The sequence below is a fragment of the Microcaecilia unicolor genome, chromosome 3, assembly GCF_901765095.1.
Source record: "Microcaecilia unicolor chromosome 3, aMicUni1.1, whole genome shotgun sequence".
NCBI lineage: Eukaryota > Metazoa > Chordata > Amphibia > Gymnophiona > Siphonopidae > Microcaecilia > Microcaecilia unicolor.
The window spans coordinates 379,727,407-379,754,634 of NC_044033.1; the positions used below are offsets into that span (position 1 = coordinate 379,727,407).

The following is a 27,228-nucleotide window of genomic DNA, read 5'->3' on the forward strand; positions in this document are numbered from 1 at the left end:
CTGGGAGAGGTACATTAATTGGGATACTATGAACTACTTTTCTTTTGTTTGTTCTCATATATTACACCAAGGGTATTTCCATCAGAGAGTGTGGGTTGGGAGGGTTGTTAGAGTGATGTTTTTGATCTTAGGGTTTTATTTTATTTTCTCCCTTTTTCTCTTGGTAGAATTAGTGTTTGTTAGATATTACAGATGGAGCAATGTATGTAGCGAGGTTGCTTAATTTTTAATTGATGAGGGAAATGGTCTATTCTCTGGCCTGGGTGATGGGTGCTCATTTTCAAAGCACATAGACTTACAAAGTTACACAGTAACCTATGTAACTTTGTAAGCCTATATGCTTTGAAAATGATCCTTCACATGTACTTGTGTGCTGTGCTCTGTTCGGTCATTTTTCTGATGCTGAGAAAGTTGTTGTGCAAATGTACCTATGCATGTGGATTGCATTAAATGCTTTGAAAAATATTCCCAGCGAACTTTAATATAAAAGGATTCTTGAAGGCTTACAGAAAAATTGAGATTAAAATTTCAAATAGAAACATCCCCCCCCTCCCAAAAAGGAAAAGAATAAGAACAAAAATCATTAGATGAGATGAGATAATATAGAAAAAATTCTGGAATTCAAGGAGATGGATAAAAAAAAAGAGGACCTCCTCATTTTAGCATCAAAAGGAAAATGAAGCAGTTTATTTCCAATGGTTAAATTTAGTGACTGCAAATTTTTGTGAGTGTTCTAGAACTTGGGAGAATCTCCATTTAACTTGAAGAGGGATGTGAGTGACCCATCATTATGACTGTTCAGGATGTTTATGTTTGAAAAATCACAACAGATCCATAACAGAAAGGATCAGGGTAATACCCAGAAATCAAAACAGTGATTCATATGCAATCATCAGATCATTAAAAGAGAACTTGATATCGAACTTCTTCACAAGATGTGACAGCCCTGCTTGCTACAGAGTAAATAATGACAGAAAAGCATAAGCTACTGGAAGAAAAAGGAACCCTTACATCATTTTGAGAGGATAACGACTCTTACCTTAAGCAACTTCATTAATCCCTCTAATTGTACCATCAGCTCCCGCCGACTCTCTTGAAGTGCTGACATCCTTTGCTCAAGTTCATCTTTCCTCTGCCTATATAAGGATACAGGAAAACACAAAATAAACTCCTGGGAACACCAAAACAAACTCAAGAGAATTTACATCTGGCAACTTGATTGGCTTAAATCACACTAGAGTTTCCTCAGTTAATAAAAAAACAAACCAAAACACAAAGACAACCAATACATTTGCAGGTAGGAACATAACTTTACCAAAGGATGCATCCCTCCTCTCTAACCTGCCACTGCCTGATCCCAGAACAATGCCTCGTCAATTTGACCACTGACCTCCCTGATGTTATTGTCCCTTCTTGGAGCCATGCAGGCCAGTGAAGCCACTAAAGGTGCATCCACTGGCCTGATCTCATCTGGGTATGGATAGCTGCAGCTATAGTGACCACAACTGAATGAGTGTGAGCATATACATGTATGTCCTACCAGTCACCAACAGATGCCACTGAGCCCAAGCATATTATTTATAGATATACTTGCCTTTCATTCTAGAACTGAACATTTCAAATACATAAAACAAATTATGGGTTGCAACAGTATGAAATTCCATCTAAAGGGAATCATGGAAGAAGACCTTCTCACCACTCTGAGGGCACTTAACTTATGCCATCCATGGAATGGAGTAGCCTACGGTTTTGTACAGTAGGCTGAGAACCAGGTTTAATTCCCTTCCCACTGAGGCTCCTTGTGATCCTGGGCAAGCCACTTAACCCTCTATTGCCCCAGGTACAAAATACTTAAGACTGTGAGCCCATTAGGGACAGAGAGAGAGAGAGAGAGAGAGAGAGTACATGCATATAATAAATGTAAACTGCTTTGTTGTCCACAGAAAGGTGGTACATCAAATCTATGAGTTTCTTTGATTTACTTACAATCTATTCTTCAGAATCCAAATCGGGATTATCAGTGAGTTCAAACCAAAGGCATTCATCAAATTAAAAAGACAAATACTGGCTGCACACCTATCAGTTCATATCTCTGATATCCCAGGTCACCATCTTGATACTAGTGTGTCCAATGTATTTCATTCATATCCTTATGTCACCTCACATACAATGACCATTTGAGTGAAACATCATTAAGAACTATCAGATGTGATAATTATTCATGTAATTCAGAATCTGATTAATAGATCTTTGCAGTTTGCACTGAATGTGGTGATTTCCCATGATTGTAATATGGTTCATAGATGGTCAGCAGTGGCTTCGATATTTAAAAACCTACATGGTTGGCATTAATGCAGACTTGAAAAAAAATGAGGATGGTTACTCTCCAATTATAAACATAAAAGCTAAGCATAACCAAGAGGCAGAATAAGGGGTGAGACAGGCTAACCGAAACGTTATATGGAGAACAATGAAAATTCAGTTGCACTCCACATTACTTCAACGCATTCCTTAGGCCAGTAAGAAAGCAGTCCTAACTGACGTGTAGAAGTGGCAATGCAGTCACTGCATAAACATATATTCAATGGCACTATTTAAACATATAACACTGCTGAATATACAAATAAAGATACTGTATATACTCGACTATAATGTTAAAAATTTGTGCTATAAAACACAGCAAAAAAAACCAGGGTCGTTTTATCTACATCTAAAGTGAAGATACTTACTTGTAGCAGGTATTCTCCGATGAGAACAGGCCTTATATTCTCAAAAGTAGGTAACGCGATCTGCATTGCCCAGTTTGGAGCCTATATCAAGCTATAAACAGCTTTTTGGAACGAGGTCCTTACTCCATTAAGCACGTGCGAGTGCCTTCCTGCCCGCAGCGAGAGCGAGGGACCGCCAGGCTAATACTATTGCATATAAAAAAAGAGAACTCCTAGAGTATGTGGGAGGGTTTCTGACAATATAAGGCCTCCTTTCCTTGGAGAATACTTGCTACAGGAAGTATCTTCGCGTTCTCTGAGGACAATTAGGCCTTTAATTCTCACAAAGGGAGAATCACTAGCTAACAGGCTCACCAGAAACAACAACTGTAGGTCAATTGGGCCTCGCAATGGCGAGGACATAATACAGATACAAACTGTGAGAGTGCAGACTGGAACAGAATAAAACAGGCCTAGGAGCATGCAGCAGGATACTAGACCCCAAACAAATTCTGCAATACTGTCTGTCCAAAGTGACTGTCGTGTCAGGTGCCCTGCTCAAGGCATTAATGAGATGTGAATGTGTGGACTGAAGACCACATTGCAGCCTTGCACATTTCTTTCAATGGAGGCTGACTGCAAGTGGTCCACCGATGCAAACATGGCTCTGACACTGTGAGCCTTGACATGACCTGTTAGGATCAGCCCAGCCTGGGCATAAGTGAAAGAAAAGCAATCTGCCAGCCAATCAGAGATTGTGTGCTTCCAGATGGCAACCCCCATCCTGTTAGGATCAACAGAAACAGAAAGTTGGGTGGACTGTCTGTGTGGCTTAGTCCGCTCCAAGTAAAAGGCTAATCCTCGCTTACAGTCCAAGGTGTGCAAAGCGCTCTCGCCAGGATGGACAAGAGGTTGGGGAAAGAATGATGGAATTTGACACAACCTTAGGCAGGAGCTTAGGGTACATGTGGAGAACAACTCTGTTGTGATGAAACATAGTATAAGGTGTATCCACCACTAAGGTCTTAATCTCTGACTCTGCGAACTGAAGTAACACCCATCAAGAAAATGACTTTCCAGGTCAAGTACTTCAGATGACAGGAATCTGGTGGCTAAAAAGAAGCTTTCATCAGCTGGGTGAGAATGACGACGAGGTCCCATATCACAGGTAGAGGTTTGACAAAGGGCTTTGACAAAAGCAAACCTCTCATGAAGGGAACAACTAGAAGCTGTCCAGAGATGAGCTTACCCTCTACACGTTGATGACAGGGGCGTATCTGCGTGGGGCCTCAGGGGCCTGGGCCCCCGCAGATTTTGCCCTGGACCCCCCTACCGCCATCAACCCTCCCCCGCTGCCGTTCTTACTTTTGCTGGCGGGGGACCCCAACCCCCGCCAGCCGAGGTCTGCTTCCACCTGCCGCTGCCGTAAAAACTTCTTCTTCAGCCGGCGGGGGACCCCAAACCCCCGCCAGCCGCCCTGTGGTGTTTAAAATTCATCTTCGGCCTCCGTGGCCGTGCTGTTGTGATAGGCGCTGTTGAAATCCACTTCGGAGTCTGACGTCGTTGTACGTTGTACGTGCTGCGACGTCAGACTCCGAAGTGGATTTCAACAGCGCCTATCACAGCAGCACGGCCACGGAGGCCGAAGATGAATTTTAAACACCGCGGGGCGGCTGGCGGGGGTTTGGGGTCCCCCGCCGGCTGAAGAAGAAGTTTTTGCGGCAGCGGCAGGTGGAAGCAGACCTCGGCTGGCGGGGGTTGGGGTCCCCCGCCAGCAAAAGTAAGAACGGCAGCGGGGGAGGGTTGGCGGCGGGAGGGGGGTGGAGTCATTGGTGGCGGTGGGGGCTCGGCGGCGGCGGCGGGGGGCTAAAATGTGCCCCCTCCCTCTGGCTCTGGCCCCCCCTACCGCCGGAGTCCAGATACGCCCCTGGTTGATGATAAGCACTAACTGCACTGAGGTAAAAGGTAAACCACTACGGAGTTGTTTTTAAGGCCAGACTTGGAAAGATGTAGAATGTATTCAAGCAGGGTCTGTGTAGGGCAGGAAATAGGATCTAGGGCCTTGCCCTCACACCAGATGGCAGACCTCCTCCATTTAAAAGTGTAACACCTCTTAGTGGACTCTTTCCTGGAAGCCAGCAAAACCCAGGAGACACCCTCAGGAAGAGACAAAGAAGCAAAGGTAAAATTATGTATCATACCTGATAATTTTCTTTCCATTAATCATAGCTGATCAATCCATAGACTGGTGGGTTGTGTCCATCTACCAGCAGGTGGAGATAGAGAGCAATCCTTTTGCCTCCCTATATGTGGTCATGTGCTGCCGGAAACTCCTCAGTATGTCGATATCCAAGCTCCATCCGCAGGACTCAGCACTTAGAGAATTACACCCACAAAGGGACACTCTGCCCAGCTCACCACCGCCGAAACGGGGGAGGGGAATTAACCCAGCTCATCCCCACACAAGTGGGGGAGGGGAATCCGTCCAGCTCATCCTCGGGGGAGGGACACCACACCCGCCGATGCGGGGGGATCTGGCTTATCCTGCAACCGCAACCGCGGGAGGAGCTGACTGACCCTAACACCGCCGAAGCGGGAGGGGTACAAAGCTGCCCTACTGCCGCACGAAGCGGGAGGGAGCGCCGGCAGAATTTAAGTCTCAATCCAGCCCCGTAAAACGGAGGGGAGAGGAATGCAGCAGCTCACTGTAACACAAATTCGTCTCAACTCTTGAAGAATCCATTGAAAAACTTGAACACGAAGTCCTCCTGAACAGGAACTGAAGACTAAACTTGAACCTGAAATGCAACCAGAATATAAACAATACAGATATCTGGGAAGGGCTATGGATTGATCAGCTACAGTGGTGGAAATAAGTATTTGATCCCTTGCTGATTTTGTAAGTTTGCCCACTGACAAAGACATGAGCAGCCCATAATTGAAGGGTAGGTTATTGGTAACAGTGAGAGATAGCACATCACAAATTAAATCCGGAAAATCACATTGTGGAAAGTATATGAATTTATTTGCATTCTGCAGAGGGAAATAAGTATTTGATCCCCCACCAACCAGTAAGAGATCTGGCCCCTACAGACCAGGTAGATGCTCCAAATCAACTCGTTACCTGCATGACAGACAGCTGTCGGCAATGGTCACCTGTATGAAAGACACCTGTCCACAGACTCAGTGAATCAGTCAGACTCTAACCTCTACAAAATGGCCAAGAGCAAGGAGCTGTCTAAGGATGTCAGGGACAAGATCATACACCTGCACAAGGCTGGAATGGGCTACAAAACCATCAGTAAGACGCTGGGCGAGAAGGAGACAACTGTTGGTGCCATAGTAAGAAAATGGAAGAAGTACAAAATGACTGTCAATCGACAAAGATCTGGGGCTCCACGCAAAATCTCACCTCGTGGGGTATCCTTGATCATGAGGAAGGTTAGAAATCAGCCTACAACTACAAGGGGGGAACTTGTCAATGATCTCAAGGCAGCTGGGACCACTGTCACCACGAAAACCATTGGTAACACATTACGACATAACGGATTGCAATCCTGCAGTGCCCGCAAGGTCCCCCTGCTCCGGAAGGCACATGTGACGGCCCGTCTGAAGTTTGCCAGTGAACACCTGGATGATGCCAAGAGTGATTGGGAGAAGGTGCTGTGGTCAGATGAGACAAAAATTGAGCTCTTTGGCATGAACTCAACTCGCCGTGTTTGGAGGAAGAGAAATGCTGCCTATGACCCAAAGAACACCGTCCCCACTGTCAAGCATGGAGGTGGAAATGTTATGTTTTGGGGGTGTTTCTCTGCTAAGGGCACAGGACTACTTCACCGCATCAATGGGAGAATGGATGGGGCCATGTACCGTACAATTCTGAGTGACAACCTCCTTCCCTCCGCCAGGGCCTTAAAAATGGGTCGTGGCTGGGTCTTCCAGCACGACAATGACCCAAAACATACAGCCAAGGCAACAAAGGAGTGGCTCAGGAAGAAGCACATTAGGGTCATGGAGTGGCCTAGCCAGTCACCAGACCTTAATCCCATTGAAAACTTATGGAGGGAGCTGAAGCTGCGAGTTGCCAAGCGACAGCCCAGAACTCTTAATGATTTAGAGATGATCTGCAAAGAGGAGTGGACCAAAATTCCTCCTGACATGTGTGCAAACCTCATCATCAACTACAGAAGACGTCTGACCGCTGTGCTTGCCAACAAGGGTTTTGCCACCAAGTATTAGGTCTTGTTTGCCAGAGGGATTAAATACTTATTTCCCTCTGCAGAATGCAAATAAATTCATATACTTTCCACAATGTGATTTTCCGGATTTAATTTGTGATGTGCTATCTCTCACTGTTACCAATAACCTACCCTTCAATTATGGGCTGCTCATGTCTTTGTCAGTGGGCAAACTTACAAAATCAGCAAGGGATCAAATACTTATTTCCACCACTGTATGATTAATGGAAAGAAAATTATCAGGTATGATACATAATTTTACCTTCCATATCATCATGCTGATCAATCCATAGACTGGTGGGATGTACCGAAGCAGTACTCACCCAGGGCGGGACATAGAAATCCCTGACCGCAACACTGAAGCTCCAAACCGGGCCTCCGCCCGAGCAGCCACAGTCAAGCGGTAATGCCTGGAGAAGGTATGGGCCGATGCCCAAGTTGCCGCCTTGCAAATCTCTTCCAAGGAGACGGACCCGGCCTCTGCCATCGAGGCCGCCTGAGCTCTAGTGGAGTGAGCCTTCAGCTGGATAGGCGGCACCTTCCCCGTGGCCACATAAGCCGCTGCAATGGCTTCCTTGACCCATCTTGCCACTGTAGGCTTAGCAGCCTGCAGACCCTTACGAGGACCTGCAAACAGGACAAACAGATGATCCGACTTCCGGAAATCATTGGTCACTTCCAAGTATCTGATGATGACTCGTCTCACATCCAGATATTTGAGCGCAGAGTATTCCTCTGGGTAGTCCTCCCTACGAAAGGAAGGGAGACAGAGCTGCTGATTCACATGGAAGCGAGAAACAATCTTGGGCAGGAAGGAAGGCACTGTGCGAATAGTCACCCCTGCCTCAGTGAACTGCAGAAAAGGCTCTCGACATGAGAGTGCCTGGAGCTCGGAAACTCTTCTGGCTGAAGTGATAGCCACCAAAAAGACTGCTTTCAACGTCAGGTCTTTCAGAGATGCCCTAGACAAGGGTTCAAAAGGCGGCTTCTGCAAGGCTCTTAGCACCAGGTTGAGATTCCATGCAGGCACCACTGAGTGCAGAGGAGGGCGCAGGTGATTAACTCCCTTGAGAAAGCGCACCACATCTGGCTGCGAAGCCAGGGAAGCAGCCTTCAGGCGGCCCCTGAAGCAAGCCAGAGCCGCTACCTGGACTTTAAGGGAACTGAGCGACAGGCCTTTCTCCAGACCTTCTTGCAGGAACGCCAACACTGAAGAAATTGGAGCAGTGAAGGGAGAAAGTGATCCTGCTTCACACCACGCTGCAAAGGTACGCCAAACCCTGGCGTAAGCAGTAGAAGTAGAGCGCTTCCTCGCTCTCAGCATAGTGGCGATGACCTTGTCTGAGAAGCCCTTCTTTCTCAGACGCTGCCGCTCAATAGCCAGGCCGTAAGACCAAAGGGGGAGGGATCCTCCATCACCACGGGACCCTGATGTAACAGGCCCTGCTCCACTGGCAGCCGCAGAGGATCGTCGACTGAGAGCCTGATCAAGTCCGCATACCAGGGACGTCTGGGCCAGTCCGGACCCACCAGGATTATCCGGCCCGGATGCTTTGCCACCCGGTCTAGCACCCTGCCCAACATGGGCCAGGGCGGGAACACATAGAGAAGCTCCTGTGTCGGCCACTGTTGGAGAAGAGCATCTACTCCCAGGGATCGAGGGTCCCGTCCTCTGCTGAAAAAGCGCGGCACTTGGCAATTGGCCGATGACGCCATCAGATCTAGGCTCGGCTGGCCCCAGCGCTTCGTGATGTCCAAGAACGCCTGAGCAGATAGCTGCCACTCTCCGGGCTCCAAGGTATGGCGACTGAGAAAGTCCGCCTTGATATTCATGACTCCGGCAATGTGGGCCGCTGACAGCTGTTCCAGGTTCGCTTCCGCCCACTGGCATAGATTCATGGCCTCCTTGGCTAGAGGGGCGCTCTTGGTACCTCCCTGGCGGTTGACATAGGCCACAGCCGTGGCATTGTCCGACAGGACCCGTACTGGCTTCAACGCCAGTACCGGGAGGAACTCCAAAAGCGCCAACCGAATGGCTCTGAGTTCCAGGAGGTTGATAGACCACTTTGCCTCTGCAGGAGACCAGAGCCCCTGCGCTGTCCTTCCCAAGCAGTGGGCTCCCCAGCCCGACAAAGAGGCGTCCGTCGTGACGACAATCCACTCCGGGGTCACCAGAGGCATTCCTGCAGACAACTTGTCTGTCTGCATACACCAGCTCAGCGCCTTGCGCACTGCCGGGACCAAGGGAAGGCGCACAGCATAATCCTCCGACATCGGAGTCCAGCGCTGCAGCAGAGAGAGTTGTAGTGGTCTCATATGAGCCCTGGCCCAGGGCACTACTTCCATCGTGGCCGTCATAGAGCCCAACAGCTGCACATAGTCCCAAGCCCGAAGAGGAGAGGCTACTAGGAACTGGTCCACCTGAGCCTGAAGTTTGACAATCCGATTGTCTGGCAGGAACACTCTGCCCACTTGGGTGTCGAATCGAACTCCCAGATACTCCAGGGACTGAGTCGGGCGCAGCTGGCTCTTCTCCCAGTTGATGATCCACCCCAGGGAGCTCAAAAGAGCAACTACCCGGTCCACAGCTTTGCCGCACTCTGCATAAGAGGGGGCTCGGATCAACCAGTCGTCCAGATAAGGATGGACTTGTACTCCTTCCTTTCGCAGGAAGGCCGCGATGACCACCATTACTTTGGAGAAGGTCCGCGGAGCAGTAGCCAACCCGAAAGGGAGGGCTCTGAACTGGAAGTGTCGGCCCAGGACTGCAAAACGCAGAAAGCGTTGATGAGGAGGCCAGATGGGAATATGCAGGTACGCTTCCTTGATGTCCAAGGAAGCCAAGAACTCTCCTGCCTTCACTGCCGCTATAACAGAGCGGAGAGTCTCCATGCGAAAGTGCCGAACTTTCAAGGCCCGATTGACCCCTTTGAGGTCGAGGATAGGCCGGACAGAACCTCCTTTCTTTGGTACCACAAAGTAAATGGAGTAACGTCCCTTGCCAATCTGATTTTCTGGCACCGGAACGACCGCACCCAGGCGTATCAGGTTGTCCAAGGTCTGCTGCACTGCCACAGCTTTGACCGGAGACTTGCAGGGAGAGAGTACAAACCCGTCTCTTAAGGGTCGGCAGAACTCTAACTTGTAGCCGTCTCTGATGACTTCCAGCACCCAAGCGTCTGAAGTTACTCTGGTCCACTCGCCCAGAAACGAGGACAGGCGTCCTCCAATCTGCACTGGGCCATGGACCAGGACCCCGTCATTGGGTACGAGACCCTGGGTGAGGACCGGAGGGCGTACCTCCGGGACGGCGGTCTCTGCGAAAGGAATGCTGCTTGGGGGAGAAGTTCCTTTTGAAGGAAGAGGGGGCAGAGGAGCCCGACTTGCCCGGGCGGTACCGACGGGCTTCCTGAAACCGTCCTCTGGAGATACCGGGGCGAGCACTGGCCCGAGCCCTGACCTCTGGTAACCTCTTGCCCTTAGACGTGCCGAGATCGGTCACGATTTTGTCCAGCTCGACCCCAAAGAGCAGCTTGCCTTTAAAAGGCAACTTAGCCAGGCGGGACTTAGAGGCGTGGTCCGCAGACCAATGTTTCAGCCAAAGCCAGCGCCGCGCAGAGACTGTCTGAGCCATGCCTTTAGCCGAGGCTCTCAAGACATCATACAGTAAGTCTGCCAAATAAGCCAAGCCCGATTCCAGGGCCGGCCAGTCAGCCCTCAAGGAAGGATCCGAGGGGGAAGCCCGCTGCACCATCGTCAGGCACGCCCTGGCCACATAGGAGCCGCAAACTGAGGCCTGCAAACTTAAGGCAGCCGCCTCGAAGGACGACCTTAAAGCCGCCTCCAATCTTCTGTCTTGGGCGTCCTTTAGGGCCGTGCCACCTTCCACCGGCAACGCCGTTTTCTTAGTCACCGCAGTGATTAAAGAATCCACGGTAGGCCAAATAAAGGCCTCACGCTCACTTTCAGGCAAAGGATAGAGGCGGGACATAGCCCTAGCCACTTTGAGGCTCGCTTCCGGGACATCCCATTGAGCCGAAATTAAGGTGTGCATGGCATCATGCACGTGGAAGGTTCTAGGCGGGCGCTTCGTCCCCAGCATAATGGCAGAGCCAACAGGGGCTGAAGGAGAGACGTCCTCTGGAGAGGAAATCTTCAAAATGCTCATGGCCTGCAGTAACAGGTTGGGCAAATCCTCTGAGCGAAAGATCCGCGCTGCAGAGGGGTCATCCACGCCATCCGAGCGGGAATCCGTCTCCTCCAAGGAATCCCCAAAGGACCGTTGGGAGAACTCAGATACGCTGCCCTCATCTACATCAGAGGAAACAGCGTCTTCTAAGACCTGGGAATCCACCCGAGGGCGTTTACTTCCGGGGGCCTCAACCCCTTTATCGGACAAGAGAGAAGGGGCAGCGTTTTGCACAAGGAAGGCCTGATGCAGCAGCAAAATAAACTCGGGGGAGAAACCCCCCAGACTGTGCAATTCAGCAGCCTGGGCCACAGCCCTAGATGCACCCTCAACCGGCGCTCGCAAGAGCGGGGGAGAACCATGCTGCGCATCCAAGATGGCGTCCAGCGCGACACTCCGCGAAGGAGCCGCGCGGGAAGAACGGCGCTTAACTTTAGCCGCTTTTTTGCCATCGCCCAAATCAAGGGCGGCCATGGCATGAACGTCTCCCAGCTCAAGGGCGGCCCAAGAAGAAGCCGTCCGAGCAGAGTGGCCGGCCAAGATGGCGGAGGCGAGCAGCGGGGGATGGGCGTTTATGGCGGGAAAAACCGCCGAGCCGGAGGAAGACCCGGGACACTGACCGGCCTCCAAACTGACACCCAACAAGGGCGAATCAGATTTTAAAACCCCCGCATCCCCGCTAGAAGCGCACACGCGGTCCGGGGAGCGATTCTTCGCGCCCTCGCCCTCCGACGCTATAGGCCATGTGGAGATCAATCGGGGAACCCTCTGCCCGCTATAAAAAGGTAAAAATTACCTGCTTCTCGCTCCGAGCTGTAACGACCTGGTGTCCCAGTGAGTAGCTGCAATAAACGTTTAAATAAACGCCCTTAAGGACGTCCAAAATTTTTTTTTTTTTTTTTTTTAACGGAGCCAGCGGGAGGGGGGAGAAAAGGAGGGACCTGGCTCCACCAGGTTTGCACTTGCTCAAGAAGAGCCCTCAACCCCAGGCACTCAACAAAACCTAAAAATTAGGCTTGGAGGCCTAGCCAGAGCTGCTGGTGTGTGTGACCACCACCTGCTGAGATAGAGAACATACTGAGGAGTTTCCGGCAGCACATGACCACATATAGGGAGGCAAAAGGATTGCTCTCTATCTCCACCTGCTGGTAGATAAACACAACCCACCAGTCTATGGATTGATCAGCATGATGATATGGAATTCTAGGCTCTCAACATCCAGGCTGTGAGGGCCAGAGACTGGAGGTTAGGATGTAGAAGAGATCCCTTATCCTGCTTGTTGAGGGTTGGAAAACACTTTACTCTCCAAAGTTCTTCAGAGGATAACTCCAGAAGGGAACCAGATCTGTTGGGGCCAGTAAGGAGCGGTCAGAATCTTGGTCCAATAGTCTTGCTTGAGGTTCAGCAAAGTCTTCCTCATGAGGGGTAAGGGAGGATATGCACACTGAAGACCTGTCCCCCAAGGCAAGAGGAAGGTATCCGACACTAGTTTGTCATGGGCCTGAAGCTTGGAATACAACAGAGGGACTTTGTGATTGATCTGAGTAGCAAAGATTCTACCAAGGGGGTGCCCCATGCACAGAAGATCTCATGGGCAATGCCCATGTTGAGAGACCATGGGTGTGGTTACATGATCCTGCTCAGTCTGTCAGACAGGTCGTTGTTTTTGCCCACCAGATAAGTGGCACAAAGAAGCATACCATGCTGGACAGCCCAACACCACATCCAAATGACCTCCTGACACAGAGGGTGTGATCTGGTGCCATCCTGCTTGATGGTATAATACATCGCAACCTGATTGTCTGCTTGAATGAGTACAGTTTGGTGAGACAGCTGATTTCTGAAAGCCTTTAGAGCATTACAAGTAGCCCGAAGCTTCAGGAGATTGATCTGGGAGAGAGCAAGCTCCAGGGACATTCGGATGACAACCTCCAGATCCCCTGTGGCTTGGTACCATCGAGAAGCTAGGGTCTATTAGTCAAGTCACATGTGAACACGTGTCACATAAATTGTGGACACTATTCAGGCCTCTCATAAACTGTCCTCTAAGTTTACATATCCTGACGTTTAACCTTGGCATCCCAATTCACACCTGAAGAATCTATATTTCTGAAGTTCCTTTATTGAATAACACAAAGATTACTCACAGTCAGATGTAATTCAGAAGCACTGCCCCATGGCATAGAGACTCCGTAATTCTGAGAAAACAGTAGCTCAGAGCTGGGTGACTGGAGTGCAATATCTCTTCAGTAAGATATACACAAGATAAAAAACCAAGTACATTAACAGGGAGTATGGCAGGAAAGGGTGCTGTCTTAACAAGATGGAGACTGCCTCCATGTGAGAGGGATAGAGAAGGACACACACTGGTCCAGGGAGCAGGGGGAGACCCACCAATGGGAACAGAGCCTGCCATCTAGCAATAGCACAACCAATAATAACAGTTTTATGCAGATAGGCCAGTGTAGCTACATTAAACAGAACAATAACACCAGTCGGAATGGTTATCCAACAGCAATAATAATTTATAAAGGAGAAAACCCCTCATAAGTCCTAGGTGTACAACTTGCCAAAATGTGGCTGTTGATAGTTTCTATCATTGGGGTTTAGAATTTCTCCCGATTTTTTTCTTCTTTTTCTAACAATGCGTTTTTCTACTGTGCTTCAAAATTACAGCTCAAACTGATAGCCACTAAATGATACTGGTGAAAGCGCCCATACAAGCCAAACATCAATCTGCCAAATTCAAAGGTAAAGAATAGCACTTAGCTTTTGTCCAACGGTGCCACCGTTTCACCGTTAAGTGGCTTTCTCAGGGACTAGTGCTTTCAGATTTTTTTCAGTTTGTCCGCTTCTAAACAAAATGACGCTGTTTATTTCTGGGATAAGCAGCATAAAATGTTTTGTACTTTTTTGGGGATCTTGCCAGGAATTTGTGACCTGGATTGGCCACTGTTGGAAACAGGATGCTGGGCTTGGTGGACCTTTGGTCTGTCCCAATATAGCAATACTTATGGACCATTGTTCTGACCCAATATGGCTACTCTTATGTTCTCTTATGATTATATTGGCACAGGATTGTGTTTACATGGGTCAGATTCTCTTTAGGTTTGATTTGTCTATTTGGAATTTGTCCTCCAGCAGCCATATAGTTTTGTAAGTTCTTAGTTTTGTTTTGCAGACTGTATAGTATATGGTTGTCCCAGGGATCTTTTAAATTACTGACAAAGCATTTCCAGTTACAATTCAAGAAATATCGGTGGAGGAAAGTCCCATTTTAGCTGTTTTTTTGGCATCTTTGAACCAAGAGCCATTTTGTAAAGCGCATTGAGCTTTGGAGTAAGCTGTTTCTGTGAGTAGAAAGATAAATGCATTTGAATGTGTCATTTATTGAATCATCTGAGCTGACCTATTTTTATTACAGAAACAACAGTGAGATCAGTGTAGATAAGGTGCAAACTTTTTAACAGACTTTTTTGCAGACCACATTTTTGGCACTAGTAGGGGGGTGCAGCACAGAACATTTTAGTGTTGCTGGCAGCTGCCCTTCCAAAAGAGGAGAGTTAACAATTTTAGTGGCTCCTTCAATGAGGCCTGTGCTCGTTCATTGTACAATCCTCGCTGGGCAGGGATCAAGAGAGCAGGTTATAGGCTTTTCAACATGTAATTAAACTCTGGAACTCGTTGCCAGAGAATGTAGTAAAAGCAGTCAGCTTAGTGGGGTTTAAAAATGGTTTGGATGGTTTCCTAAAAGAAAAGTCCATAGACCATTATTAAAATGGACTTGGGGGAAATCCACTACTTATTTCTAGGATAAGCAGCATAAAATGTATTGTACTGTTTTGGGATCTTCCCAGGTACTTGTAACCTAGTTTGGCCACTGTTGGAAACAGGATGCTGGGCTTGATGGACCTTCGGTCTGTCCCAGTATGGCAATACTTAAATGAAAAATGAAAGGGTTTTGGGGGGATGGGGGGTTAGGGGTGGGTAATATCTTCCTAAGGTCTTTTGCATCGTTTTATGGTTTGTTCCATGATATATTAACCTTATTTTCAAAAAAGACAGAAGAATTGTCATTCTCAGTCAGTTTACTGGAATGATTGGACACTGTACACTATTCTTGGTTCTTGATCTTGGATATTTGTGTTGATTTTTCAATAAAATTCTTTTACTAATTAAAAAAAAAGAGAGGGTTTTTAAACGCCAATGAAAGATAAGGGAACCAATCATAGGACTTTCGAAAAAGTCTGTCTTAGAGGTTTCTGAGGTCTTTTCTCCTTTTCATACAATGGTGGGTTTCAATTCATTTCAACTGGAAGAGTCAGGTTGCTTGTTGTCATTTTATGTTGACTTTGTACCTAATAAGGGTAAATATTTAGCTCCCAGTCATTGTTTGTCCTTATATTTAGAGCCACTGTCTGATGGGGTAGCAGCGTTGAATGTATGGACAGTGTGGTTACCCAGCTGGCATTTTCTTATCTCCCACTCCTTTCCATTAACACTTATAATCTTCAGTCTTCCATGTCATTTTAACCATTCTACCAGAGATAATTCAACTGAATGAAACGTTCCAATTTATTTTCAGAATATATTTACATATAGTTTGTGCAGCTCATATCATATCCCCAGACTGGTCCCAATGATGGGGGTGGGACAGGTGGGAGGGCAGATAGTGGGACCAATGGGAGGAGGGGCATGCGGGGTGCAAAAACAGGTCCAGGGCACCACAACCTCTTTAGCCAGCCCTGATTTTATTTTTATAAAGTTTCCACTATTTTGCCTGGCACTGACATCAAGTTTACCAGTCTGTAATTTCTCGGCCTTACACAGCACTTTTTCTTTATCCACAAAGCTTCCAAAGTAATTAGGTCTCTGAGCTTATCCATTGCTCAGAGTCACAGCAAATGGTGATCTCTTTCCACTGTAGGATCAAAAGTATCATCCTGCATTATCCAAGCCACCAGTTTTTTAATCACTTCCACAGCATTCCTATACTCTGCTGTCTCTAGGACCCCCCCCCCCCCCCCCCGCACCCTTAAGTTGTTGCGGCGAGCACAGTTTTCCATATCCTGCACTTTACTAGCCAGGTCCACATATTCAGAGTACAGATTCTTAATAGTCTTTTCCATAGTAAGCGCCACCTCCTCATATTCATCCATGAGGTTCTCAACCCCACTGAGGCAGCCACCCATATCAGTCAAGTCTGACCATAGGTCCTGCATCACATCACGGATCAGCAGCTTGAACGATGATATTTCTGTCTTCATCTCCTCCAGTCACTCTCTCAAACCAGCCTGTGTGATTCCCTCCATGTATCTCGGTGATTTGAATCATCAGTCTGCAGCAGAGCACCACTCATCTTTTGTGGCCCATCTTTATCAGCCTCCTCCGGTAGGCCCGAGCCACATGGCCCCCAACTCACCACTATCGGCAGCCTGGATCGCCACTTTCCCCTCCTTAACCTTCTTGCGAATAATCATGCTAATCCTGTGTGCCTTCACACACCAGATATCAGCCGAACTACCAACACTCACTCTATACATAGGTGTTTAGGGGAAATCTTGCTCAGGCTAATGACAGTGCCAATGCTTCAGGTTTCATCATTCTTAGTGATGTCACTTCCTCCTCTCTGTACCTTTTCTAATTCCGCTATATCTTTTTTCAGATGCGGTGACCAGAATTCCACACAATTTTCAAGGTGCGGTCGCACCATGGAGCGATACAAAGGTATTATAACATTTTTGTTTTCCATTCCTTTCTAATAATTCCTAACATTCTATTTGCTTCCTTAGCTGCCATTGACTTTTTCTTGCTGTACACCGCCTTGAGTAAATTCCTTCAAAAAGGTGGTAAATAAATCCTAATTAATAAATAAATACATACACTGATGTAATTACATCTTAGTATTCCTTAAATGGGTAGATGTGTAAAAAGAAAAAGTACACATCAACTATAACTGTGTATTTACTTTTGTTAAGACATTTTTAAAGGTGGCCTAACTGCCATTCCCACTAACAATACCCACAAGTCTGGTACAATGTGGAATATGCTAAAAATAAAACAAAATTTTGAATGTCAACATTCATGACTAGGTGGCACTAGAAGAAGGGGACACTGAAACTATAAAGTGTAAAAGGCTGAAGCCATCAAGGGTGAAACAAACACACAGAAAAGCTGTGGAACCAACCACGAGGAAGAGGTTTAGTGTTTATGGTGGATACAGTAAAACTGAAAGAATCTGTGATAAATTCCACATGAATGGTAAAGTCTTTGCAGGAAGCTCAGAGTAACTCAAAGCACACAGTAATGTACCTCTGTATGTAACCTGCTGATCAGTTTGCCTAGAGAAATGCCAGTGCCATCAAGGATTTAAATTATTGTATATGCCCATGAAGCTCCAGAGCTCGACACACATGCAGAGAACGTAATTGCAGTCTACTGGTTGATTTACAATGATTCTCCTAAACACCTAAACACAGTCATATCGAAAATGTCAAAAATTACCTCTCACGTTAGTTTATATTTTTATAATGGTATAACACCACCAAAATTCACAAATCAGCAAATCTGTGATACTTGTGCCATCTAGAAATATAGTTGGTTCATAAACCGACAACAATTGCTGATAGATATGCTAAAACATTAAAAAAAAAAAACAATTTAACCAATTTGAAATTAGAGGTGGAAATTTTGCTATAGCAAAATGCCATTTGTGCATTTGAACCACTGGATAATATATAGCTTTTTAAAAAAAATATTTTCCTTCAGAAAGGTCAGAAATGAGATAATAGTCATGCATCACAATATTTTTGTCCACCTCTCCAGAGATCTCTTGTAAAGTATCATTATTTCTTACCGTAAGAGCCGGAGTTCAGCCAGTAGTGTTGGATTTTGTTGGGCTTTTTCTGGGGTTGGTTGCGAGGCCTGTTCATGTTCGAGTCTGAGGCGCTGAATTTCCTGCAAGATTTCTCTAAAAATACATTAAAAAATTAATGAGCTTTGCTGCTTGGTTCTCAAATTAATCAATTTATGCTAAGGGTGCTTCACGTATTTTATACTAATAATATAAAGAATAAATTAAACATTAATGACCAGACAGTGAAGTCTGAAAGAAGATGTAAGAAATATTTTTCAGAAAAAAATACTTCTGAAACATATTTGCTCTAGTTTACTAAGCAGCACTAGCGGCTGTCCATGTGCTAGTGCTGAAACGGCCTATTCACTCGTGCATGGCGAGCCGCTAGCGTTGCTTCATAAACAGAACCCTTTATTTTTTTTATTAGAATGTTAAACTTACTTCCCTACAAAACCATCCTGAGCCAAAATATATCAGTAACCAATAGATATGTAATCCCCCATTATAATGGGGATTATCAAAGATCATGAGAGAACTCTCCAGAGTTACTGACGGGGGGGGGGGGGGGGGTTCTATGAGGTTGTGGGTGGTAAAGGATCTAGCCCAAGGGGGTGGGGTTCCCAGGAAAGTTGCACAGGAAAATGTTTCTGGTTGTTGAATGACAGTAGGGGAGGAGTTAGGAGGTAATAACTACTACTACTACTATTTAGCATTCCTGTAGCGCTACAAGGCGTACGCAGAGCTGCACAAACATAGAAGAAAGACAGTCCCTGCTCAAAGAGCTTACAATCTAATAAAAGGTATTGCTGGGGTTTCCACAAGATCTTGGTTGCCTCTACCCCCACCGGGTTCCTTGAGGAGAGGGGGTGTCCTGGATGGATTCAAGAAACTAAGGCTGACCAAAGAGGAAGGTTTCTGCCAGTAAAGCATTAACCATGAAGTGGAGGAGTGCTCCAGGTGGGAAACAGTGGATCCCTGCCAGGGAGCAGGAACAGTGAAGAGTTGTTCGGAGCTAAAGGTGGTAGCCCGAAGAGGTACTCCTTTGGAAAGGTGTGGACAGATAGGGAGGTCTGGTCCCAAAAGAATCTGCTTGCTGCACAAGTGCTGCAGGCACAGCCTTAGGTTGTTACACCCAAGGGATGGGTATTGTCAGGAGGAGCTGTAAATATGTGCATACTGTAGGATTATAAATTGCATTTAAGAAGATACTATATTGCTAAATTTGCTCTGGATTTAGAGTTTGCATCTGTTATCAAGTTGGATTATACACTACTTTAAAGAGGATCTGAACTGCCTGTTGTTGAATATTCAGTAAAGTTTTGGTTATTTTGTAACTCGCTGGACTGAAGTCTTTTCTTTGAGTGAGAGTGAAACTTATTTACTCCCACACCGGTAAGGAAAAGAGAAAAGAGTAAGAGAGAAATAAGTCCCAGCTCAAAACTCTACAGCTTTCCAGATTTTTACCTGGCCCTGGCCTGCGCTCAGCTCAGTGTATGTGACTAGGAAAGCTGCAGTGCTTTTAAGGAATTGTGAGACCTTGGTTATTCTTTGTGGCCCTGGTCTCGGGTGCCCCTGAATCGCAACAAGCTAGCTGGTGCCTGGACTGAGCAAGATCAGGGTCAACAGATAAATAGATATATTGTGTGAGTATGGTGTATATATTTATAGATACACAAACATATCAGAAGTTCTCTCCTGCTCCTTTGGATTTCCTACTCAATCAAAATTGGCTTGTCTACTACGCTATGGCCCACTAGGCCTTTATTTGAATAAGGTAAAATTATGTATCATACCTGATAATTTTCTTTCCATTAATCATAGCTGATCAATCCATAGACTGGTGGGTTGTGTCCATCTACCAGCAGGTGGAGATAGAGAGCAAAGCTTTTGCCTCCCTATATGTGGTCATGTGCTGCCGGAAACTCCTCAGTATGTCGATATCCAAGCTCCATCCGCAGGACTCAGCACTTAGAGAATTACACCCACAAAGGGACACTCTGCCCAGCTCACCACCGCCAAAACGGGGGAGGGGAATTAACCCAGCTCATCCCCACACAAGTGGGGGAGGGTAATCCGTCCAGCTCATCCCCGCGGAGCGGGGGAGGGACACCACCCCGCCGATGCGGGGGGATCTGGCTTATCCTGCAACCGCAACCGCGGGAGGAGCTGACTGACCCTAACACCGCTAAAGCGGGAGGGGTACAAAGCTGCCCTACAGCCGCACGAAGCGGGAGGGAGCGCCGGCAGAATTTATGTCTCAATCCAGCCCCGTAAAACGGAGGGGAGAGGAATGCAGCAGCTCACTGTAACACAAACTCGTCTCAACTCTTGAAGAATCCAATTGAAAAAACTTGAACACAAAGTCCTCCTGAACAGGAACTGAAGACTAAACTTGAACCTGAAATGCAACCAGAATATAAACAGTACAGATATCTGGGAGGGGCTATGGATTGATCAGCTATGATTAATGGAAAGAAAATTATCAGGTATGATACATAATTTTACCTTCCATATCATCATGCTGATCAATCCATAGACTGGTGGGATGTATCGAAGCAGTACTCACCCAGGGCGGGACATTGAAATCCCTGACCGCAACACTGAAGCTCCAAACCGGGCCTCCGCCCGAGCAGCCACAGTCAAGCGGTAATGCCTGGAGAAGGTATGGGCCGATGCCCAAGTTGCCGCCTTGCATATCTCTTCCAAGGAGACGGACCCGGCCTCTGCCATCGAGGCCGCCTGAGCTCTAGTGGAGTGAGCCTTCAGCTGAATAGGCGGCACCTTCCCCGCGGCCACATAAGCCGCTGCAATGGCTTCCTTGATCCATCTTGCCACTGTAGGCTTAGCAGCCTGCAGACCCTTACGAGGACCTGCAAACAGGACAAACAGATGATCCGATTTCCGGAAATCATTGGTCACTTCCAAGTATCTGATGATGACTTGTCTCACATCCAGATATTTGAGAGCAGAGTATTCCTCTGGGTAGTCCTCCCTACGAAAGGAAGGGAGACAGAGCTGCTGATTCACATGGAAGCGAGAAACAATCTTGGGCAGGAAGGAAGGCACTGTGCGAATAGTCACTCCTGCCTCAGTGAACTGCAGAAAAGGCTCTAGACATGAGAGTGCCTGGAGCTCGGAAACTCTTCTGGCTGAAGTGATAGCCACCAAAAAGACTGCTTTCAACGTCAGGTATTTCAGAGATGACCTCGACAAGGGTTCAAAAGGCGGCTTCTGCAAGGCTCTTAGCACCAGGTTGAGATTCCATGCAGGCACCACTGAGTGCAGAGGAGGGCGCAGGTGATTAACTCCCTTGAGAAAACGTACCACATCTGGCTGCAAAGCCAGGGAAGCACCCTTCAGGCGGCCCCTGAAGCAAGCCAGAGCCGCTACCTGGACTTTAAGGGAACTGAGCGACAGGCCTTTCTCCAGACCTTCTTGCAGGAACGCCAGCACTGAAGAAATTGGAGCAGTGAAGGGAGAAAGTGAGCCTGCTTCACACCACGCTGCAAAGGTACGCCAAACCCTGGCGTAAGCAGTAGAAGTAGAGCGCTTCCTCGCTCTCAGCATAGTGGCGATGACCTTGTCTGAGAAGCCCTTCTTCCTCAGACGCTGCCGCTCAATAGCCAGGCCGTAAGACCAAAGGGGGAGGGAACCTCCATCACCACGGGACCCTGATGCAACAGGCCCTGCTCCACTGGCAGCCGCAGAGGGTCGTCCACTGATAGCCTGATCAAGTCCGCATACCAGGGACGTCTGGGCCAGTCCGAACCCACCAGGATTATTCGGCCCGGATGCTTTGCCACCCGGTCTAGTACCCTGCCCAACATGGGCCAGGGCGGGAACACATAGAGAAGCTCCTGTGTCGGCCACTGTTGGAGAAGAGCATCTACTCCCAGGGATCGAGGGTCCCGTCCTCTGCTGAAAAAGCGCGGCAAATAGATTGAAAATTCTGCAGGAAGCAAAACACTCCTTGGAATCACTGTGGATTGAAATTCCATGTGCAAAGGGGAAAAGGATAGTGATAGGAGTGTACTACCGTCCGCCTGGCCAGGACGAACAGACGGATGCGGAAATGTTAAAGGAAATCAGGGACGCAAACAAACTGGGCAACACAATAATAATGGGGGATTTCAATTACCCGCATATAGACTGGGGTAATGTAACATCTGTACACGCAAGGGACATAAGATTTCTTGATGAAATCAAGGACAGCTTCATGGAACAGCTAGTTCAGGAGCCGACAAGAGAAGGAAAAATACTAGACTTAGTCCTTAGTGGTGCTCATGATCTAGTGCAGGGGGTAACGATACGAGGGCCGCTTGATAACAGTGATCATAATATGATCGGTTTTGATATTGGCATTGAAGGAAGTGAAACTAGGAAATCAAGTACGCTAGCGTTTAACTATAGAAAGGGTGATTACGACAAAATGAGAAAAATGGTGAAAAAAAGACTGAAAGGAGCAGCTCGCAGAGTAAAAAACTTGCATCAGGCGTGGATGCTGTTTAAAAACACCATCCTGGAGGTTCAGGACAAATATATTCCACGTATTAGAAAAAAGGGAAAAAAGACTAAACGTCAGCCGGCGTGGCTAAACAGTAAGATAAAGGAAATCATTAGAGCCAAAAAACAATCCTTCAGAAAGTGGAGAAGAGAACCAACTGAAAGTAACAGGATAGATCATAAGGAATGCCAAGCCAAATGCAAAGCGGAGATAAGGAGGGCAAAAAAGGACTTTGAGAAGAAATTAGCGTTGGAAGCAAAAATACATAGTAAAAACTTTTTTAGATACATTAAAAGCAGGAAACCGGCCAAAGAGTCGGTTGGGCCGCTGGACGAAAATGGTGTTAAAGGGGCGATCAAGGAGGACAAAGCCGTAGCGGAGAAATTAAATGAATTCTTTGCTTCGGTCTTCACCGAGGAGGATTTGGGGGGGACACCGGTGCCGGAAAGAATATTTGAAGCGGGGGAGTCGGAGAAACTAAACAAATTCTCTGTAACCTTGGAGGATGTAATGGGTCAGTTCAGCAAGCTGAAGAGTAGTAAATCACCGGGACCTGATGGTATTCATCCCAGAGTATTAATAGAACTAAAAAATGAACTTGCGGAGCTACTGTTAGAAATATGCAATCTGTCCCTAAAATCACTGGAGGGTAGCCAATGTTACTCCGATTTTTAAGAAAGGTTCCAGAGGAGATCCGGGAAATTATAGACCGGTGAGTCTGACGTCGGTGCCGGGCAAGATGGTGGAGGCTATTATTAAGAATAAAATTGCAGAGCATATACAAAAACATGGACTGATGAGACAAAGTCAGCACGGATTTAGTGAAGGGAAGTCTTGCCTCACCAATCTAATGCATTTTTTTGAGGGGGTAAGCAAACATGTGGACAATGGGGAGCCGGTTGATATTGTATATCTGGATTTTCAGAAGGCGTTTGACAAAGTGCCGCACGAAAGACTCCTGAAGAAATTGCAGAGTCATGGAATCGGAGGTAGGGTATTATTATGGATTAAGAACTGGTTGAAAGATAGGAAGCAGAGAGTAGGATTGCGTGGCCAGTATTCTCAGTGGAGGAGGGTAGTTAGTGGGGTCCCGCAGGGGTCTGTGCTGGGTCCGTTGCTTTTTAATGTATTTATAAATGACCTAGAGATGGGAATAACTAGTGAGGTAATTAAATTCGCCGATGACACAAAATTATTCAGGGTCGTCAAGTCGCAGGAGGAATGTGAACGATTACAGGAGGACCTTGCGAGACTGGGAGAATGGGCGTGCAAGTGGCAGATGAAAGTCAATGTTGACAAGTGCAAAGTGATGCATGTGGGTAAGAGGAACCCGAATTATAGCTACGTCTTGCAAGGTTCCGCGTTAGGAGTTACGGATCAAGAAAGGGATCTGGGTGTCGTCGTCGATGATACGCTGAAACCTTCTGCTCAGTGTGCTGCTGCGGCTAGGAAAGCGAATAGAATGTTGGGTGTTATTAAGAAGGGTATGGAGTCCAGGTGTGCGGATGTTATAATGCCGTTGTATCGCTCCATGGTGCGACCGCACCTGGAGTATTGTGTTCAGTACTGGTCTCCGTATCTCAAAAAAGATATAGTAGAATTGGAAAAGGTACAGCGAAGGGCGACGAAAATGATAGTGGGGATGGGACGACTTTCCTATGAAGAGAGGCTGAGAAGGCTAGGGCTTTTCAGCTTGGAGAAGAGACGGCTGAGGGGAGATATGATAGAAGTGTATAAAATAATGAGTGGAATGGATCGGGTGGATGTGAAGCGACTGTTCACGCTATCCAAAAATACTAGGACTAGAGGGCATGAGTTGAAGCTACAGTGTGGTAAATTTAAAACGAATCGGAGAAAATTTTTCTTCACCCAACGTGTAATTAGACTCTGGAATTCATTGCCGGAGAACGTGGTACGGGCGGTTAGCTTGACGGAGTTTAAAAAGGGGTTAGATAGATTCCTAAAGGACAAGTCCATAGACCGCTATTAAATGGACTGGAAAAATTCCTCATTTTTAGGTATAACTTGTCTGGAATGTTTTTACGTTTGGGGAGCGTGCCAGGTGCCCTTGACCTGGATTGGCCACTGTCGGTGACAGGATGCTGGGCTAGATGGACCTTTGGTCTTTCCCAGTATGGCACTACTTATGTACTTATGTACTTATGTACACTTGGCAATTGGCCGATGACGCCATCAGATCTAGGCTCGGCTGGCCCCAGCGCTTCGTGATGTCCAAGAACGCCTGAGCCGATAACTGCCACTCTCCGGGATCCAAGGTATGGCGACTGAGAAAGTCCGCCTTGACATTCATGACTCCGGCAATGTGGGCCGCTGACAGCTGTTCCAGGTTCGCTTCCGCCCACTGGCATAGATTCATGGCTTCCTTGGCTAGAGGGGCGCTCTTGGTACCTCCCTGGCGGTTGACATAGGCCACAGCCGTGGCATTGTCCGACAGGACCCGTACTGGCTTCAACGCCAGTACCGGGAGGAACTCCAAAAGCGCCAACCGAATGGCTCTGAGTTCCAGGAGGTTGATAGACCACTTTGCCTCTGCAGGAGACCAGAGCCCCTGCGCTGTCCTTCCCAAGCAGTGGGCTCCCCAGCCCGTCAAAGAGGCGTCCGTCGTGACGACAATCCACTCCGGGGTCACAAGAGGCATCCCTGCAGACAACGTGTCTGTCTTCAGCCACCAGCTCAGCGCCTTGCGCACTGCTGGGTCCAAGGGAAGGCGCACAGCATAATCCTCCAACACCGGAGTCCAGCGCTGCAGCAGAGAGTGTTGTAGTGGTCTCATATGAGCCCTTGCTCAGGGCACTACTTCCATCGTGGCCGTCATAGAGCCCAACAGCTGCACATAGTCCCAAGCCCGAAGCGGAGAGGCTACTAGGAACTGGTCCACCTGAGCCTGAAGTTTGACAATCCGATTGTCCGGCAGGAACACTCTGCCCACTTGGGTGTCGAATCGAACTCCCAGATACTCCAGGGACTGAGTCGGGTGCAGCTGGCTTTTCTCCCAGTTGATGATCCACCCCAGGGAGCTCAAAAGAGGAATCACCCGGTCCACAGCTTTGCCGCACTCTGCATAAGAGGGGGCTCGGATCAACCAGTCGTCCAGATAAGGATGGACTTGTACTCCTTCCTTTCGCAGGAAGGCCGTGATGACCACCATTACTTTGGAGAAGGTCCGCGGAGCAGTAGCCAACCCGAACGGGAGGGCTCTGAACTGGAAGTGTCGGCCCAGGACTGCAAAACGCAGAAAGCGTTGATGAGGAGGCCAGATGGGAATATGCAAGTACGCTTCCTTGATGTCCAAGGATGCCAGGAACTCCCCTGCCTTCACTGCCGCTATAACAGAGCGGAGAGTCTCCATGCGAAAGTGCCGAACTTTCAAGGCCCGATTGACCCCTTTGAGGTCGAGGATAGGCCGTACAGAACCTCCTTTCTTTGGTACCACAAAGTAAATGGAGTAACGTCCCTTGCCAATCTGATTTTCTGGCACCGGAACGACCGCACCCAGGCGGATCAGATTGTCCAAGGTCTGCTGCACTGCCACAGCTTTGACCGGAGACTTGCAGGGAGAGAGTACAAACCCGTCTCTTAAGGGTCGGCAGAACTCTAGCTTGTAGCCGTCTCTGATGACTTCCAGCACCCAAGCGTCTGAAGTTACCCTGGTCCACTCGCCCAGAAACGAGGACAGGCGTCCTCCAATCTGCACTGGGCCATAAAACAGGACCCCGTCATTGGGTACGAGACCCTGGGGGAGGACCGGAGGGCGCACCTCCGGGATGGCGGTCTCTGCGAAAGGAATGCTGCTTGGGGGAGAAGTTCCTCTTGAAGGAAGAGGGGGCAGAGGAGCCCGACTTGCCCGGGCGGTACCGACGGGCTTCCTGAAACCGTCCTCTGGAGATACCGGGGCGAGCACTGGCCCGAGCCCTGACCTCTGGTAACCTCTTGCCCTTAGACGTGCCGAGATCGGTCACAATTTTGTCCAGCTCGACCCCAAAGAGCAGCTTGCCTTTAAAAGGCAACTTAGCCAGGCGGGACTTAGAGGCATGGTCCGCAGACCAATGTTTCAGCCAAAGCCACCGCCGCGCAGAGACTGTCTGAGCCATACCTTTAGCCGAGGCTCTCAAGACATCATACAGTAAGTCTGCCAAATAAGCCAAGCCCAATTCCAGGGCCGGCCAATCAGCCCTCAAGGAAGGATCCGAGGGGGAAGCCCGCTGCACAATCGTCAGGCACGCCCTGGCCACATAGGAGCCGCAAACTGAGGCCGCAAACTTAAGGCAGCCGCCTCGAAGGACGACCTTAAGGCCGCCTCCAATCTTCTGTCTTGGGCGTCCTTTAGGGCCGTGCCACCTTCCACCGGCAACGTCGTTTTCTTAGTCACCGCAGTGATTAAAGAATCCACGGTAGGCCAAAGAAAGGCCTCACGTTCACTTTCAGGCAAAGGATAGAGGCGGGACATAGCCCTAGCCACTTTGAGGCTCGCTTCCAAGACATCCCATTGAGCCGAAATTAAGGTGTGCATGGCATCATGCACGTGGAAGGTTCTAGGCGGGCGCTTCGTCCCCAGCATAATGGCGGAGCCAACAGGGGCTGAGGGAGAGACGTCCTCTGGAGAGGAAATCTTCAAAATGCTCATGGCCTGCACTAACAGGTTGGGCAAATCCTCTGAGCGAAAGATCCGCGCTGCAGAGGGGTCATCCGCTCCATCCGAGCGGGAATCCGCC

The 27,228-nt window shown here is 48.1% G+C and overlaps 1 protein-coding gene across 2 annotated transcripts in view; it reads right to left on the reverse strand.

Annotated features, from left to right (window-relative positions):
* DTNB (dystrobrevin beta) overlaps positions 1 to 27,228 on the reverse strand; it is a 425,808-nt gene that overhangs the window by 149,223 nt on the left and 249,357 nt on the right. For both annotated transcript variants that reach the window (XR_003941631.1, XM_030198634.1), the window contains exons 14-15: positions 17,992 to 18,105; positions 1,040 to 1,136 (exon numbers count right to left, since the gene is read on the reverse strand). Coding sequence is in view for 1 of the 2 variants with exons in the window: in XM_030198634.1 (XP_030054494.1) it covers positions 1,040 to 1,136; positions 17,992 to 18,105 (211 nt within the window). In the remaining variant the exon portion in view is untranslated. The remainder of the gene's footprint in view (positions 1 to 1,039; positions 1,137 to 17,991; positions 18,106 to 27,228) is intronic.